Source organism: Electrona antarctica (genome assembly GCF_951216825.1).
Source record: "Electrona antarctica genome assembly, chromosome: 2".
In the NCBI taxonomy this organism is placed as follows: domain Eukaryota; kingdom Metazoa; phylum Chordata; class Actinopteri; order Myctophiformes; family Myctophidae; genus Electrona; species Electrona antarctica.
The window spans coordinates 33,211,362-33,226,398 of NC_136807.1; the positions used below are offsets into that span (position 1 = coordinate 33,211,362).

The 15,037-nt window shown below is 40.4% G+C and overlaps 1 protein-coding gene across 1 annotated transcript; it reads right to left on the reverse strand.

The window, feature by feature from the left end:
- Nucleotides 1–2,706: 2,706 nt before the first annotated feature.
- Nucleotides 2,707–10,659, reverse strand: LOC306912793 (protein-serine O-palmitoleoyltransferase porcupine-like; the record flags this gene model as incomplete). The annotated part of the gene is made up of 14 exons (XM_079489249.1): nucleotides 2,707–2,808; nucleotides 3,499–3,609; nucleotides 4,023–4,108; nucleotides 6,089–6,152; nucleotides 6,314–6,390; nucleotides 6,810–6,910; nucleotides 7,009–7,134; nucleotides 7,236–7,250; nucleotides 7,764–7,784; nucleotides 8,281–8,411; nucleotides 8,534–8,715; nucleotides 9,057–9,100; nucleotides 9,523–9,715; nucleotides 10,524–10,659. The coding sequence occupies 14 exons, from the start codon at nucleotides 10,657–10,659 to the stop codon at nucleotides 2,707–2,709; spliced, it is 1,389 nt and encodes a 462-aa protein (XP_079345375.1).
- Between the last annotated feature and the right edge of the window lie 4,378 nt (nucleotides 10,660–15,037).

Sequence of the window (15,037 nt, forward strand, 5' to 3'; positions counted from 1 at the left end):
AATTAAATTAAATATTTCCATAAATAACGTCAAAGGCTGTCACTTGAACCTAAATAAAAAAGAGGCAATTTTATTAAAGAAATGCATTCATTTGAGATGCATTTTGTTTCAATGTGATGAATTCTTAATTTACAGGTAATAAGAAGTCAGAGAAGTCAGCTACCAAGGTACGAGAATTTCTCCACCTACATAAATGGTTTCTCTCAACCTGTGAATAATAGGATTAAAAATAATAATTATTGTCATTCTATTTCCTCAGCAACCTCAGAGTCCTAAGGAGAGCAGAGAGCAGCCGAAGAAAGTTGATCAGAAAGGAGATGACAACAAAAAGCAAGGAGGTAAGCATTTTTAGAGTAAAAAACTAAATCTGTATCATCATAAAAACCCATAAAACATCAAAAGATTTATTTATGTGTATCTCTGCGAGGAGAATCACAAAGAGAATAGCTCTGCCTTGCTGTGTGTCCCCTCCTGTGAAGCTATCTGTGTGTGTTTCCCTCCCCTCGCAGGACAGCCGAAGGGAGAGAAGCAATAACTTCCAGGCGTTCGTGAAGATGGCTTTGGAGACGCTGCTGGGTTCCTGCCGCCGCAACAAGCACGGGGGCCCTCGGGGCAGGCAGGGCTGAGTGCAACAACTCTTCTCGCCACACACCTCCCCTGCATGGGCCTGTGGAGAGGTCTGGAGTTACATTTATACTCCGTACTATGACAGTGTTGCTTGCCTAAAAACACTGGTTCTTAATGGGTTTTTTTTCTTTTTTAAATTTCAAGTAGGCCCTACATCCCCAGTTTAGTACGCATAGACCACAGACTCCCAATAAATATTTGTACACACTCTTTTTTTTAGCTGGGGACCCCACTTTGAGAACCACTGGCTTGGTCAACAAGCTATGGCTTGTAAATCTGTTCTTTTTGGCAAGCGACAGCCTCAGGAAATGGACAATAAAGAAACATCTGCTACCCTCTCAAACAGAGGCAGAGAGAGAACCTATTCTGCATCCACTCCCCCATTCTCTTTCCCTGTCCCCTCCCCTCTGCTCGGCTTGTCGGATGCCCCACAACGGATGCGAGGTCAAACAAACAAGGCCAAACAAACTGAACACCTTCACTTCTTATTCACCCCTTTTCTTTGACTTAACCCTTTTCTCTCACTCTTTAACTTCCATGGCAATGATGACACGATTGACTGTCAAACAATTCATATCATTCTTGTTGTAAATAAATAACAATTGCAATTTAAATAAACAAGTATTTCTTACAGCAGTCCAGTATATGTACTATATGATCTGTGTTCTTGCACCTATTATCGGACTGATGGTTACCACCTTAAATTAAATGAAGGTGCCAATTCAATTTTCAGGTAAAAAATGTATACAAAATTGATCACTCTCAACAGCTACACATTTACAGGAAGCATGATGAAATCATTTCAAATGGGTACAGTAATCTAGATGACTACATTTCATGTATTTTAAGATCAATGCTACATGTTCTATGCAGCACAAGTATAAAAACAAAACATTTCACATACAAGGTGTATTCAGTGACTTATAGCTTGTGTCATTTTTCTCGTATTGGTGAATTACATAAAAGTATCATTATTCAAAGCAATATCAGTATAATCGTCAAAACACAATGCTGAATCGTTCAGGTTCAAAATTACATGGAATGGTATCTTGAATTTGCTATTTGAAATCGGAAGTATGGCTTAAATATATCTACTCTATAACAATGCATGAAATATTCTGATTATAAACTTTTATTTGTAATATTAAAGTGTGTTTCAGTATTTCAAAAGCTCAAATAACATCTCTAAACAAAATACAATTTTAGGATGACCGAAGAACATACCACCACCCATTCCAAAGTAAAACACCATCATTAGCATTTAAAATGTATAAATAGTTATACATTTATATTAATTTCTTAAAATTACAATTAAAATCAATAACATTTCCGCCTCAATATCCGTAGACTGTGCTAGTTTCACTCCAAAGTAAAGTGTTTGTATTCCTTATCCATGCTCACGAGGTGAGCTAAATCTAAATGCACAACTGACACTTGAACCTATAGCATCCCTATTCTGAGGCGAACATTCGCCTCAGAATAGGGATAATATAGGTTCAAGTGGTTAATTTGAACCACCTCTTGTCTTATGTCGAACATTCGCCTCACGACACCTTGTGAGCTTGCAGATCGACAATTTTTTGGCAAAGAGAGATTTTGGAAGAAAAAGCAGTATAGTATAGCCTAGTATAGACCCCTTAAGTGGTTAAAAAACTTAAACTCACCAGCATTTGTATATGGTTTAAGTGGTTAATGACAACCGTACTTGAGGGCATGACAGAGTGCCTGATGGCCACCATGCTGTTAGCTACTGATTGCGACTCGCAGTGAGACATCTTTCTGGTGCTGACAACTCGGCGCGTTGACGTCACAGATCAAAGGATGGAATGGGGAGGCAATTATTTCAAATGTATCAAAAATAGTCCCCAGTGGGTTGTTGTTATATTAATACTGTAGATAGAATATGATTATCCTGAGCGCTGCATGTTTGTGTAGAGGTGTTGCTTTACTGTGGCGTATACTATGTAGGGTGGCTCCAGTCTCTTGGTATAAGGTCACAGTGCAGGTGTGGAGAGCCAGTCTCAAATACAGTATCTCTTCATTATTGCTTCCTTCGCTTTTCTCTCTGTCTCTCAGAAACTAGAGGATCAGACGATACAATACCCAGCATCCAAACGTGAGCCAGTGGCTCGACCAGCTGAGCTCTGACCACTTCTGAATGGTGTGATGCGTTACATTGTCCTGTCGGGAGAGATATATGCGTATTATTTCGTTGCTGAAAATTGTATATCCACGTTTCATTTTTTGTAAATTAATCATTATCAACCTTCGACTGTTGCCAAGATAATAAATGAATGCCCTGCTACATTATACAAATGTCACAAAAAGGAAAAATAGCCGCTCTACAAGCTTGACGCGGTGCGTTGAGTTTGTAGATCTGCTATTTTCTAAAAAAGTATTGAAAAGTATTAACAAGACCTTACACTGGACGTAACACAGGTTATTTTTCTCCAGTTTCTGAAAAGTAACAGTTTTGAACATACAAGCTTTCCCACCCGACAGCGACAACATACAGTAATAATAATAATTTATGTAAGCTTGGAAAGCCAGCTCAATTGCAGAACTCTTCAGTCTATAGCAGGCCCTAAAAATATCCAGGCTAAGGTTACATTCTGTCACAGGTCGTTACCATGTCACATACTGTACTGTCAAGTGTCCTACTGGATGTGAGTGCCATGCCACCGTATATAAATATAGACTCATATCGTCACTGTAGGGTAGAAACCTCCAGATGAAAGAACCTGTGTTCCAATCGATCCAATGTAGTTATTTATTCACAAGCTCTTGTTAATACTTTACATTTATTAAAAATGTATATAATAAAACCGGCAACGGCAACAACATAATCTTACAGATGTGTGGCGACCTTACCTCATCCTCGTCAATATAGTCAACACTGGAAGTGAACACAGAGCCCAGGTACGTCAGGTGGAGGATTGCCAAGGCGCTGAACACTGTATTTATCACGTACACCCACAGCGTCTGCAGAAACAGGGAATTATGTACAGCAGGAGGAATACAACCCAAAGCCTGTTCATATTTGCAGGTGGGGGGAAATAATAATCTGCAAGTTAAGATCAAGTCAGCAGTACGTATGGTGCACTGCTTTCTTTTAGAATAATATTATATATATTATTATTTTCTCCTCCCCACTGCTTTTTCAAGTGCAAATAAACAATCTATTCGTCTTTCTATTGAGCCTATAGATAATTAGGGTTTTTTCTTCCTGTGATTGACAGTGTGGTAGTAGAAATTTGAAGGCAAGATGATTTGATAATACATTCTGCATGTATTCAGACAGACAACAGCAAAGATCACTGCTAATGAATGAACGTCAAGACAATATAGAATCTTAAAGAAAACAAAAGGAAAGAGAAGAGACCAACACACATTACCTTTTTGTTCCGGTGTGTGCAGTTTGGTTGGCAATTCTTTGACAGTACACATGCATCAAATATGGCTGCAAGCCTCTTTCGGAATACTGAAACAGAGTACACCATTGCAGAAGAGCATTAAAATAAAGCTACACAAATCATTTATTTTACATCCATAAAATGTAATATTTAACCAGTAAGATGCCCTAAAGGGTGAGGCCGCGCTGAAACAACAGAGCTTCTTAATACGGCACAGTCGAGAAGCAGGAGTTAAACTATTAATCTGGTGTCAGTGAGGTCAGATGTAGAGTTGCTGGTGCTCCCTGGGCAGACGGCGGCGCCGCTCGTCGGCAGTCTCCTCCGTGAGAGTGTGGAGGTCGCGCTGCCGGGGCAGATCGGCGCGTACATGCATGGTGACGGCAGACTGCTGGGCGAGTGCTGTCTCTTTTGCATGGGATCAACTTTGATCCAAAAAATGAACAATGAAAAACAGGTATGGCCATGGTTCATGGCCATGGTTCATGGCCATATATAGTGTGTCTTGAGTGTAGACTAGAGGGTTTGATGATGTCAGATTGACATATGGAGCGTGTCGCGAGGTGTGATGTCACACAGCGTGATGGACTGACAACCATATATGGAGATCAAAGGGTCTCCATGATGATGGGTAGCAGGGGGAGGGGGGTTGGTTGCCAATATATGAATTGGCAACCATATATGGAGGTGTGACCAACAGATTGATTGATTGATTGAAGTATTTATTTATATTAGTTTGCAGAATTACAGTACATTTCAAGCACAACTCAATTCAAAAACTGTCAACTGTGAGTGGACGACCCAATAAAGCATTACACTTGTTTACAAGAGGGTCAATTCATCATAACATTTAGAGACGTACAAATATACACTTCTATATAGCCAAAAACAGGAAATCATCATAGAGGGGGTAAATAATGGGGGAAAAACATATACATTGAGGGGAAAAAGGGGTGGGTGGGGGGATTCAGATTTTACGGGGGCCAGTTTCAAATCGCAGCCATCCGTAGGTGCCCTTTCAGAGCGGCTTTGAAGGAGTCAAGGGATTCGCATGTCTTATTGACTGTAGGGCGTTCCGCATTTTGGTGGCATAGGAGCGAAATGAATTTAGTCCCTTGTTTGTGCTGAATCTGGGTTGCACATGGTTTGACAGGTACATGGGTATCTTGGTGGTGTATCGAATCTTGTGGACCAGACTCATTGCAAGATGCTGTACTCTGTCGTCAACCCTAAGCCATTCCAGCCTATCAAAGTGGGCAGGGGTGAGGTGGGTTCGGGGAGTGAGGCCAAGTAGTAGCCTGACCAGTTTGTTTTGGGAGGTCTGGAGCCTTGTTTTAAGGGCCTTTGAGGTGCTGTGGTACCAAGAGGTGGATGCATAGTCGAAGAAACCTTGTACGAGGGCTCCTGTTAGGGTCTTCAAGGTGTTTTTGTTGACCAGTGAGGAGATCCTGTATAGGAATCTTGATTCTTGTTCTTTGGTTGACTTTTTTGATTACGTCGGTGGCCATTTTATCACTGGAAAGATTTTGTGTGATAATATTGTGACCCACTCTAACCAAGAAGCCATCTGCCTTGTTGAGATTACTATTTGATCCAAAGAGAATGGATTCCGTTTTTCTTAGGTGTAAAGATAGTTTGTTATCAGCAAGCCAGGTACAGATTCTATACCAAGTTCAGAGCTAAGGAGGGCCTTTTCAACCTGCAATTTGTTCCTGTCCGAGACCAGCAGTGCTGAGCCATCTGTGAACAGGAACAAGTTGCAGTCACAAGCTGATGTCATGTCATTTACATATATTAGGAACAGTAAAGACCCTAGTATGCGTCCTTGTGGAACGCCACAGCTGGGGAGGGGCGGGGGGGGGGGGGGGGGGCAGTGTTCTGTTCACCTCCACCATCTGTTCTCTCCCCTCCACCATCTGTTCTCTCCCCTAGGATTGCATCCAGCTCACTGATGTGAAGACGGCCAGGTTTTGCACGTTTTCATAGTAAACTGCGACCTTCGGTCTCAACAATACTGTTTGGAATGGAGTGGACATTAAACAGACACTTACCATGCTCAACGTACGTGATGAACCCTAGAGACAGCAGCACCGCTCCCAGATGGAAACTCAAACCCTACCCAACACAACACACACAGAAGATCCGCAATAATTAAGCACATTTTAATTTGGTGGTGTAAGTAGTGCACATACTGTACACGTGTACCAAGTAGTACTACAATATTATAGAACACACAAGGACTGGAGCAATGGTGTCTGTTTAGACATGAAACTCACGTGTAGCAACGCACTGGCTGTGTAGGTCACAAGGATAGCCGAGAAGGTACCGAATTTGAGGGCGCTCTTGAAAACATCTGTGAAAGGAGACAATTCTGGTTTGCTTCGCCTTGTCTATTTAAAGAGTAAATTGTAATTTCCTTCATAGTGGAAGAGGAATGCAAAACACTCGACATAGCATTACAATATCACTCTATTGTATGAAATGTGTGTGAAAGATATCTCTAGTCTTCATAAGATGACACATTTCAAGTTGTCATCTTATATAGGTGACTGAGACTTCCCATGCATGGCATTTTAGAGGACAGCATAAGAAAGCATTATGTCAGATTTTCATATGGCTGCAACACTTAATGGAAGTAATCGATTTAATCACTTATTATATATTCCATCGCTAAGAATATCGATAGTTGCAGCCCTAGACCTCTGTCACAGTAGAATGACAGGATTCATCATTACAAATCAGCAACTTTGCCCTTCAACTCTCCCAACTCACAGGTGTGGAGAAAGCGAGACATGGGTACATTCCAGGAGGTCACCACCTCCACCATCGACCTGGGGAACTCGATATTCAGAGGTTTGGCTACAGTCATATCCCTGGAATACAAAAGAGGGGTGTTATGAAGGACTTTAAAAGGGTTAGTGGAAAATTAAAATCACTTTTCTTTGTTGCAGCATTTAAATCTCATTCTGACCATTTGAGGTTGTCTTTCTCTTCCGTGAAGCCGGCCCCAGCCAGAGTGGTGGTCGTCTCACTCAAGTAACCCACAAAGTAGTTACTGAAGTGGAAAGAGACTGCATTCTCATAAGACAACAGCCACCTGCAGATACAGAAATAATGCACAAGATTTTAAACTCAGCAGAAACACAACTAAAATGTACACCACTGTGAAATGTTAGCGTTGACCTTTGTCAAACATACCTGGCAATAGAACCTCTGAGAAGAAAATGTACAGAAGAGAAAGGATTTTGAGTTAGATCTTGCACCAGTAACTGCAGTTACACACACTTTTTCATAGACATCATCACTGTTGGGCGGAAACCTTGTTTTGTATTACTTTTCAGAAAAAGGAACAATGCGTTATGGATGAAATGTAGTTATTATTTAGTCATAAGCTTTTGTTAATACTTTTTATTGGTTAAATATTTATAAATCCCATGTCACGATGCGATTGTGAGCTTGTAGATCAGCTACTTTCGCTGATTTTGCATGACACTGTCATAGGACTAAGTATAAAATAGAGCATTAAATTATGAAAAATGCGACAAAATGCATTTAAGATTTGACAAGTTAATCTACTGTGTATCTCAACACACTTTTCCCATTTTGTCACATTCACAGCTGGTAAACATGAGATGTACACGCAATGGCGAGGATTTGCTGAATACAAACAGTGCACAATAGTGGGTTATGTTGTGTGGCAAGGTGTTGTTTAATCAATTAACTAACCTGATCTTCCTTCTCTTTTTGCTGTGGGCATGTAATTGGAAGAAAAACAACATAGCACAAATTAAACAAACACCACTTGAAGGAGCAAGACCTGCCACATTAACATCTCTTGTTCTAATTCCTTAGTTATTTGACCTATTATTACGTGGGCAAAGTTTGACCTTCACCTTTATTGTGACTTTGACCTTTTCGACCCAAAAGTTAATGATGTAGCTAACTAATCAATCCCACCAAGTTTCATGAAAATTCACAGATCTATTGGCAAGTTATTTCACCCACAGTTAAGCATGCTTTATACTTAGTCGTACGACGGATGAATAGCTGATGTAAAGCACACAACACAACATGTTGCATCTGCAACTCATTGTGAGCGTGTAGATAAGGCTATTTTCGGGAAGCGACACCGAAGTACGTCAGAGCATATAGGCCTCACACAGGAGGAGCGCCACACAGGCTAGGCGAGAAAACAATCAAAACTATAATAACCAGGATCTTTGAGTTGCTGTGATCCATTTACCTTCGCAGCAGCTTGTCTCCAAAGATAGGTATGAAGTATGGGAACAGGTAGGGGGCAACACAGTTGGAGATAACCAGACAGACCTGGCTCTTCACCCAGCAAATGGACACTTTCCACAACCACGACAAGCTCTGGCCCAGGGGAAAGACAGAAAGAAAATGTAAAAAAGAGGTGCCAACCCACATATGTGTATAGATTTGTTTGAAATCATTCTCAACCAGGTCGGCTCTGTCCCCCAAAACATGATGCTTACCAGCTTACGTCCTTCTAATGCCTCTTTGTAACTGTTGAAACTGATCCAAGGACCAAAGATGACTGTACCCACAAAGTAAACGTAGCCCATGAACTCCATAGGCGAGGGCACACTGGTCACCACACCTCTGTCCAAATCAAAGGCGAGAGAGATGGCTTTCATGGCAACCACCATCTGGGAACCTGGGAGGCAGAACACCCATCGGGTTCAGAATATTGACCACATTGCACAATAGATCCATCAGCATAGATGGAAATCTGAGGTAAGCAGAATTGCATTGTACGGCCAGAACTCAATGCTGTAAATCTTAAAGTATCCACTTGTCATCCCTATTTTGTGTATGTCAATATAGGTGTAAATGTTACATTATTTAAAAAATACCTAAAATAGCTGATCTACAAGCATGGCTTCAACGTATTGTGAGCTTGAATTTGGCTATCAAATCTATCACATTGCTGTTCTTTTCGGCAAGCAACACCAGTGTATATGAATTAGGCTTAAGTGCCTCCAGAACTGAGCATACCTCTCATTTTGTGCCAGGTGGTCGTGTCCATCATGTGAAGCTCTCTGAACAAATGAAACAAAAACAATTATTTCAGTTTGGATAAAGTCTTCACCACAAGCCAGCACAACGGCTTTGATTTATCAATAGCCTCCACTGCAGACAGAGAACTGAGCTCTATTCCAGTGGCTCCCAACCTTGATATTCTTTTACATCTGACAAAGCTGAGACCACCCAACCCGGGCCCACATACTGTACACACACGCATGCACACACATCATTTTTACCACTTAATCTCCATAGGCTAAGGCTACTGATGACAAATTACAAAAATAGCCGATACAAGCTCACAAAGAGTCGCATTGCAACATATTGTGAGCCTAGAGATCTGCAACTTTTGAACATTTTTGAAGCCTGGCCCCGAACCCAGGCTGAGAAACACAGCTCCAGACAGTCGACTGGCACTCAGACACCAGGGCTCTCTCACCCCAGCAGGAGGTAGATGAGGACAGTGATGGAGAGGAAGGTGCCGCGGATGCTGGAATGACGGCACAGGAACAGGATGAGGTAGCAGAGCAGACTGAGGAGGACCACCCAGATCATGTGCAGCTCGAAGAACAGGTAGAGCGTGTAGAAGCCCCCCGCCACGGTGATCAGGTGTTTCAAGAAAGGCGGGAGGCCTGTTTGAGGTGAGAGACAAATAATCAGTGATGGAAGAAGAACACACATTTATTTACTTATGTAAAAGTATTAATACCATGTTGTAGAAATATAGTCTGTTACAAGTACAAGTTCGATATAAAAAATTTACTCAGATAAAAGTACCAAAGTAATGCACTTAAAGTGCCAAAGGTAAAAGTACTCATTATGCAGAAGGTCCCATTTCACAGGTTTTAATTAAAAGTATAAAGATCCTTTGAAAATAGCAAACCACCACGTCGGCGTCACGTTGTCCAAACAATAAAGGCATAAATGCCCATAAATAAATGTTTAAAAGAAAGAAATAGCAGATCTACAAGCTCACAATGCACAAAGTAAGTAGTTACTAAAGTTTTAAAATTATTATAGAGGTGTAAAAGTACAACATTTGCCTTTAAGATGTAGTGGAATAGAAGTATAAAGTATTGGATCTACTCCAGTAAAGTAATACCTAAAAATTGTACTTAAGTGAAGTACTTGAGTACATATACTTAGTTAAGGTACTTTACTGTACATCACTACAGACAAAGCCATAAATGAGAGAAGCCAATCCCACAGTGAGATGAGATCGTCACTCTAAGATGAGGTTGAATGGAGCACTGATCGATCACACCCAAATTAGCTGGGACTCTTGGAGGGCTGCAACCACAAAAGATCTTCTTAGCAATTTGTCTGTTGATAACCTGTTTTTTATTTATTTTTAATTAATCAAAAAATAGTGCATTTTCACTATTTATTTTGAAAATCGGTTATTTAATTAAAATCGATTAGTTCGATGAACTGTCTTACTCAACATCCAGAGGAGCCGGCACACCAGGCAGATGAGGAGCAGCTGCCATACCTGCTCCAAGCCCTGCTGGGCTGTGGGCAGCAGGCAGCCCTGGAACAGCTCCTGGAAGAACTCCTGTCGACTGAATGCTCCCATCACTCCACTTCAAAAAAAGAGCAGAGAAACAGGACACAATTATGTTCAGTGAATTCACGTTTTAATTATCCCAGCAAGAGGGAGAGCGTTGGATGACAGCAAAAGATCCCGCCGCACTTTTGCTGTCATCCAACAGATCTGAGTAAATGGCATGAACCCTGTCAACAAACAAGTTTAATAATAATAATAATATTTAGACCCCTTAGTTTCTTGTGGGTTTTTTTTTTGCAAAAATGTGCCTCCTTATAGGGAAGTGTTTGTTCCTCAACATACAGTGGAAATGTGCGCGCAAGTTTCACAGCAATTGATGTTCATGATGGTCATGATTTGAGGCATTTTGTTCAAAACGCGCCACACCTCTTTAGATGTTAATCTTAGCCAACCACGAGAGAATATAAAAAAATCACACAGACCCGTCTCACATGACTATAAAGATCATGTGTACCAATTTGCGTAATATTTGGTTAAATCTGAATAAGTCTGTCTGCCTCCTATTGGTGCTATAAAAGGCAGATTGAAAAATGCAGGGCAGACGTTTTTCCTTGGCCTCTAGGGATTGTGCATACAAACTTTTACTCAGATCCGTGCAATTAAAGACACGACTGGGTCAAGTGGCATTTCTTCCTCAGCCTATTGGGAATGTGTGTGCACAATTTCACCGCAATCGGACACTGTGTTAATTATTTGCGGCAGTTTGTTCGAAACAGGCCAGTCGTGCAAACTTTAGATGTCAATCATAGCCAATCAGAATGGAATATGAAAGATCAAAGATATGGTGGCGCTATAAGGCCGTTCTGGAAAAATTGGGGCAGAGGTTCGTGGTTGGCATACAGGGAGTGAATACGTGTGTGCACAGTTTGGCATCGACCGGGTTAACAGGCCGGAGATTAGCTGTACACACGGACGGATGGGGACACATGGACAGACGGACATACACATGTGGACAGGGTGCAAAACATACTCTCTCCCCCAAGCCTTCGGCCAGTGGAGACAATAAGTTCTACACAATGCTAAGGATAGCAGGGAAACATCAAACCCAGTATAGCATCTGTTATGTCATGTGTGTAGCCTATATATTATCAAACAATATGACTATAGAGCTATAACATAACATAATATAAAGCAACTGACAACACATCTTCTAGTATAGGCTTCATATTAGCATTAATAATAGGCTTATAATAGGTAGTAATAATAATAATAAAGTGAAAATCACATTACAAAAATCACTAGGATGTGGTCAAATAATCTTACGTGCTCCGGCATCTGCCATCAGACCTCTGGAGCTTGTTCAGAAAGCTGCGGCTCGTCTGGTGTTCAACCGCCCCAAGTTCTCCCACACAACCATCCTTCTCCGTTCTCTACACTGGCTCCCCGTAGCGGCCCGCATCCAGTTCAAAACCCTGGTGTTAGCCTATAGGGCAGTGAAAGGAACAGCTCCGTCCTATCTCCGGGCTATGGTCGATGCCTACACCCCTGCCCGACCACTTCGGTCTGCCACCTCGGGGCGACTGATTGCCTCGTCACTCAAGGGTCCTTCTGGCCGATCCACACGGTCACGACTCTTTTCTGTTCTGGCCCCACAGTGGTGGAATGAACTCCCCACTGATGTTAGGACAGCAGAGTCACTGCCCATATTTCGCCGCAGGTTGAAAACCCACCTCTTCAGGAAACACTACCCTTCCTCTCTGCCTGACCTACTTGTTGTTAACTAGTTGTACGAACGTTTGTTTTCTATTGTTGTATTGTTTATTGGATCTTGTTTAGTCGATACACTTAATTGTTTTAGCTCATGCTCATTTGATTTAGCTATTTTGTCTCATCCGGTTAAGGAAATAGGTAGCTGATATATTGCACTTTTACCTTAGCGCTAGGTATACTCTTGGTTGCTTGTTTTTGCAGAAAATGCACTAAAGACTTCTGGTGATTAGTAGTTTTTGTTCCCTACCTATGTTGAATACACTTATTGTAAGTCGCTTTGGATAAAAGCGTCTGCTAAATGACTGTAATGTAATGTAATGTAATGTAATAATACACTCTAGGCATATGTAGACCATGCCACAAAAAACACCCTGAATTACGCCTCAGACTCAGAGAGAGCACTGAACCGATTCATTTCATCTTATATGTCATATGTGACTGTTCTTTCTATGAGGCATGTTCTCTCCGCAATGCAGTCGACCCAGCAGCGATCGTGGACGTTTCTGTGATCACAGCTGCACGATAAACCGTATAGCGATCATGCCGGTTAACTTGAAATAGATTGGCGTGCAGCCCAAACCTATACAGATAGGCTGCTGATCATTTTGATAGGCTATAAGTGCTTGCTGTGTTTGATTAACCTAGTCGGCAGGATTTACCGTTTTACCATCAACATACTTGAGCTTAATTAACAGGCTAGTGATAGTCCATCGCGTGAATGTGTCCCTTAACTCCCTTTACTCCCTTCCAAAAAAAAAGAACTGATCTACAAGCTAACAGCGCGTCGACGCGTTGTTAGCTTGTAGGTCAGTTCTTTTTGGCGACACCGTCGGACTATGAACTAAAAATGTAAGCGAATGGTTAGCGAGCAGCAAACCCCCCCATCACCACCTCTCCACTTAACTAACTGACCACCACGGACAATAATAGGCTAGCTAACTTACCCTCTCAAAGAAGCGTTTTGGTATTCCGTTAAGCAGCACGACTATTATAAGGGACACGTCACACGTCCCTTATAATAAACCGCACAGTGCTGCTGGAGCCTGGAGACGTCTGTCTGTGTTTCATGCACACTCGGTTCGGTCCAGCTGATGCTTATCTGGATGTGGATGGATGAGCACCATTCACACAGCAGCATCAGGACCAGTGGACCACTGGAGAGACACGCACCATTAGCCAATCCTCTGTCTTGGATTCGATGACGTTGCTGTGGGGGATCCGAAAGTGACAGCCTCGTGCGCCAATCATCATCATTTACCGGTGTTCATTTTCTGACTCCCGTCAGAATCCAACTCCCCTTCACGTGAACCCGCATGCATGTTTTATTTTTCAGTTCCGCCAGCAGATGGCGCCAGATAACCTATTTATATCTGCAAGTGTATAGTAGGCTAGTGAAGACTAGATAGATAGATAGATAGATAGATAGATAGATAGATAGATAGATAGATAGATAGATAGATAGATAGATAGATAGATAGATAGATAGATAGATAGATAGATAGATAGATAGATAGATAGATAGATAGATAGATAGATAGATAGATAGATAGATAGATAGATAGATAGATAGATAGATAGATAGATAGATAGATAGATAGATAGATAGATAGATAGATAGATAGATAGATAGATAGATAGATAGATAGATAGATAGATAGATAGATAGATAGATAGATAGATAGATAGATAGATAGATAGATAGATAGATAGATAGATAGATAGATAGATAGATAGATAGATAGATAGATAGATAGATAGATAGATAGATAGATAGATAGATAGATAGATAGATAGATAGATAGATAGATAGATAGATAGATAGATAGATAGATAGATAGATAGATAGATAGATAGATAGATAGATAGATAGATAGATAGATAGATAGATAGATAGATAGATAGATAGATAGATAGATAGATAGATAGATAGATAGATAGATAGATAGATAGATAGATAGATAGATAGATAGATAGATAGATAGATAGATAGATAGATAGATAGATAGATAGATAGATAGATAGATAGATAGATAGATAGATAGATAGATAGATAGATAGATAGATAGATAGATAGATAGATAGATAGATAGATAGATAGATAGATAGATAGATAGATAGATAGATAGATAGATAGATAGATAGATAGATAGATAGATAGATAGATAGATAGATAGATAGATAGATAGATAGATAGATAGATAGATAGATAGATAGATAGATAGATAGATAGATAGATAGATAGATAGATAGATAGATAGATAGATAGATAGATAGATAGATAGATAGATAGATAGATAGATAGATAGATAGATAGATAGATAGATAGATAGATAGATAGATAGATAGATAGATAGATAGATAGATAGATAGATAGATAGATAGATAGATAGATAGATAGATAGATAGATAGATAGATAGATAGATAGATAGATAGATAGATAGATAGATAGATAGATAGATAGATAGATAGATAGATAGATAGATAGATAGATAGATAGATAGATAGATAGATAGATAGATAGATAGATAGATAGATAGATAGATAGATAGATAGATAGATAGATAGATAGATAGATAGATAGATAGATAGATAGATAGATAGATAGATAGATAGATAGATAGATAGATAGATAGATAGATAGATAGATAGATAGATAGATAGATAGATAGATAGATA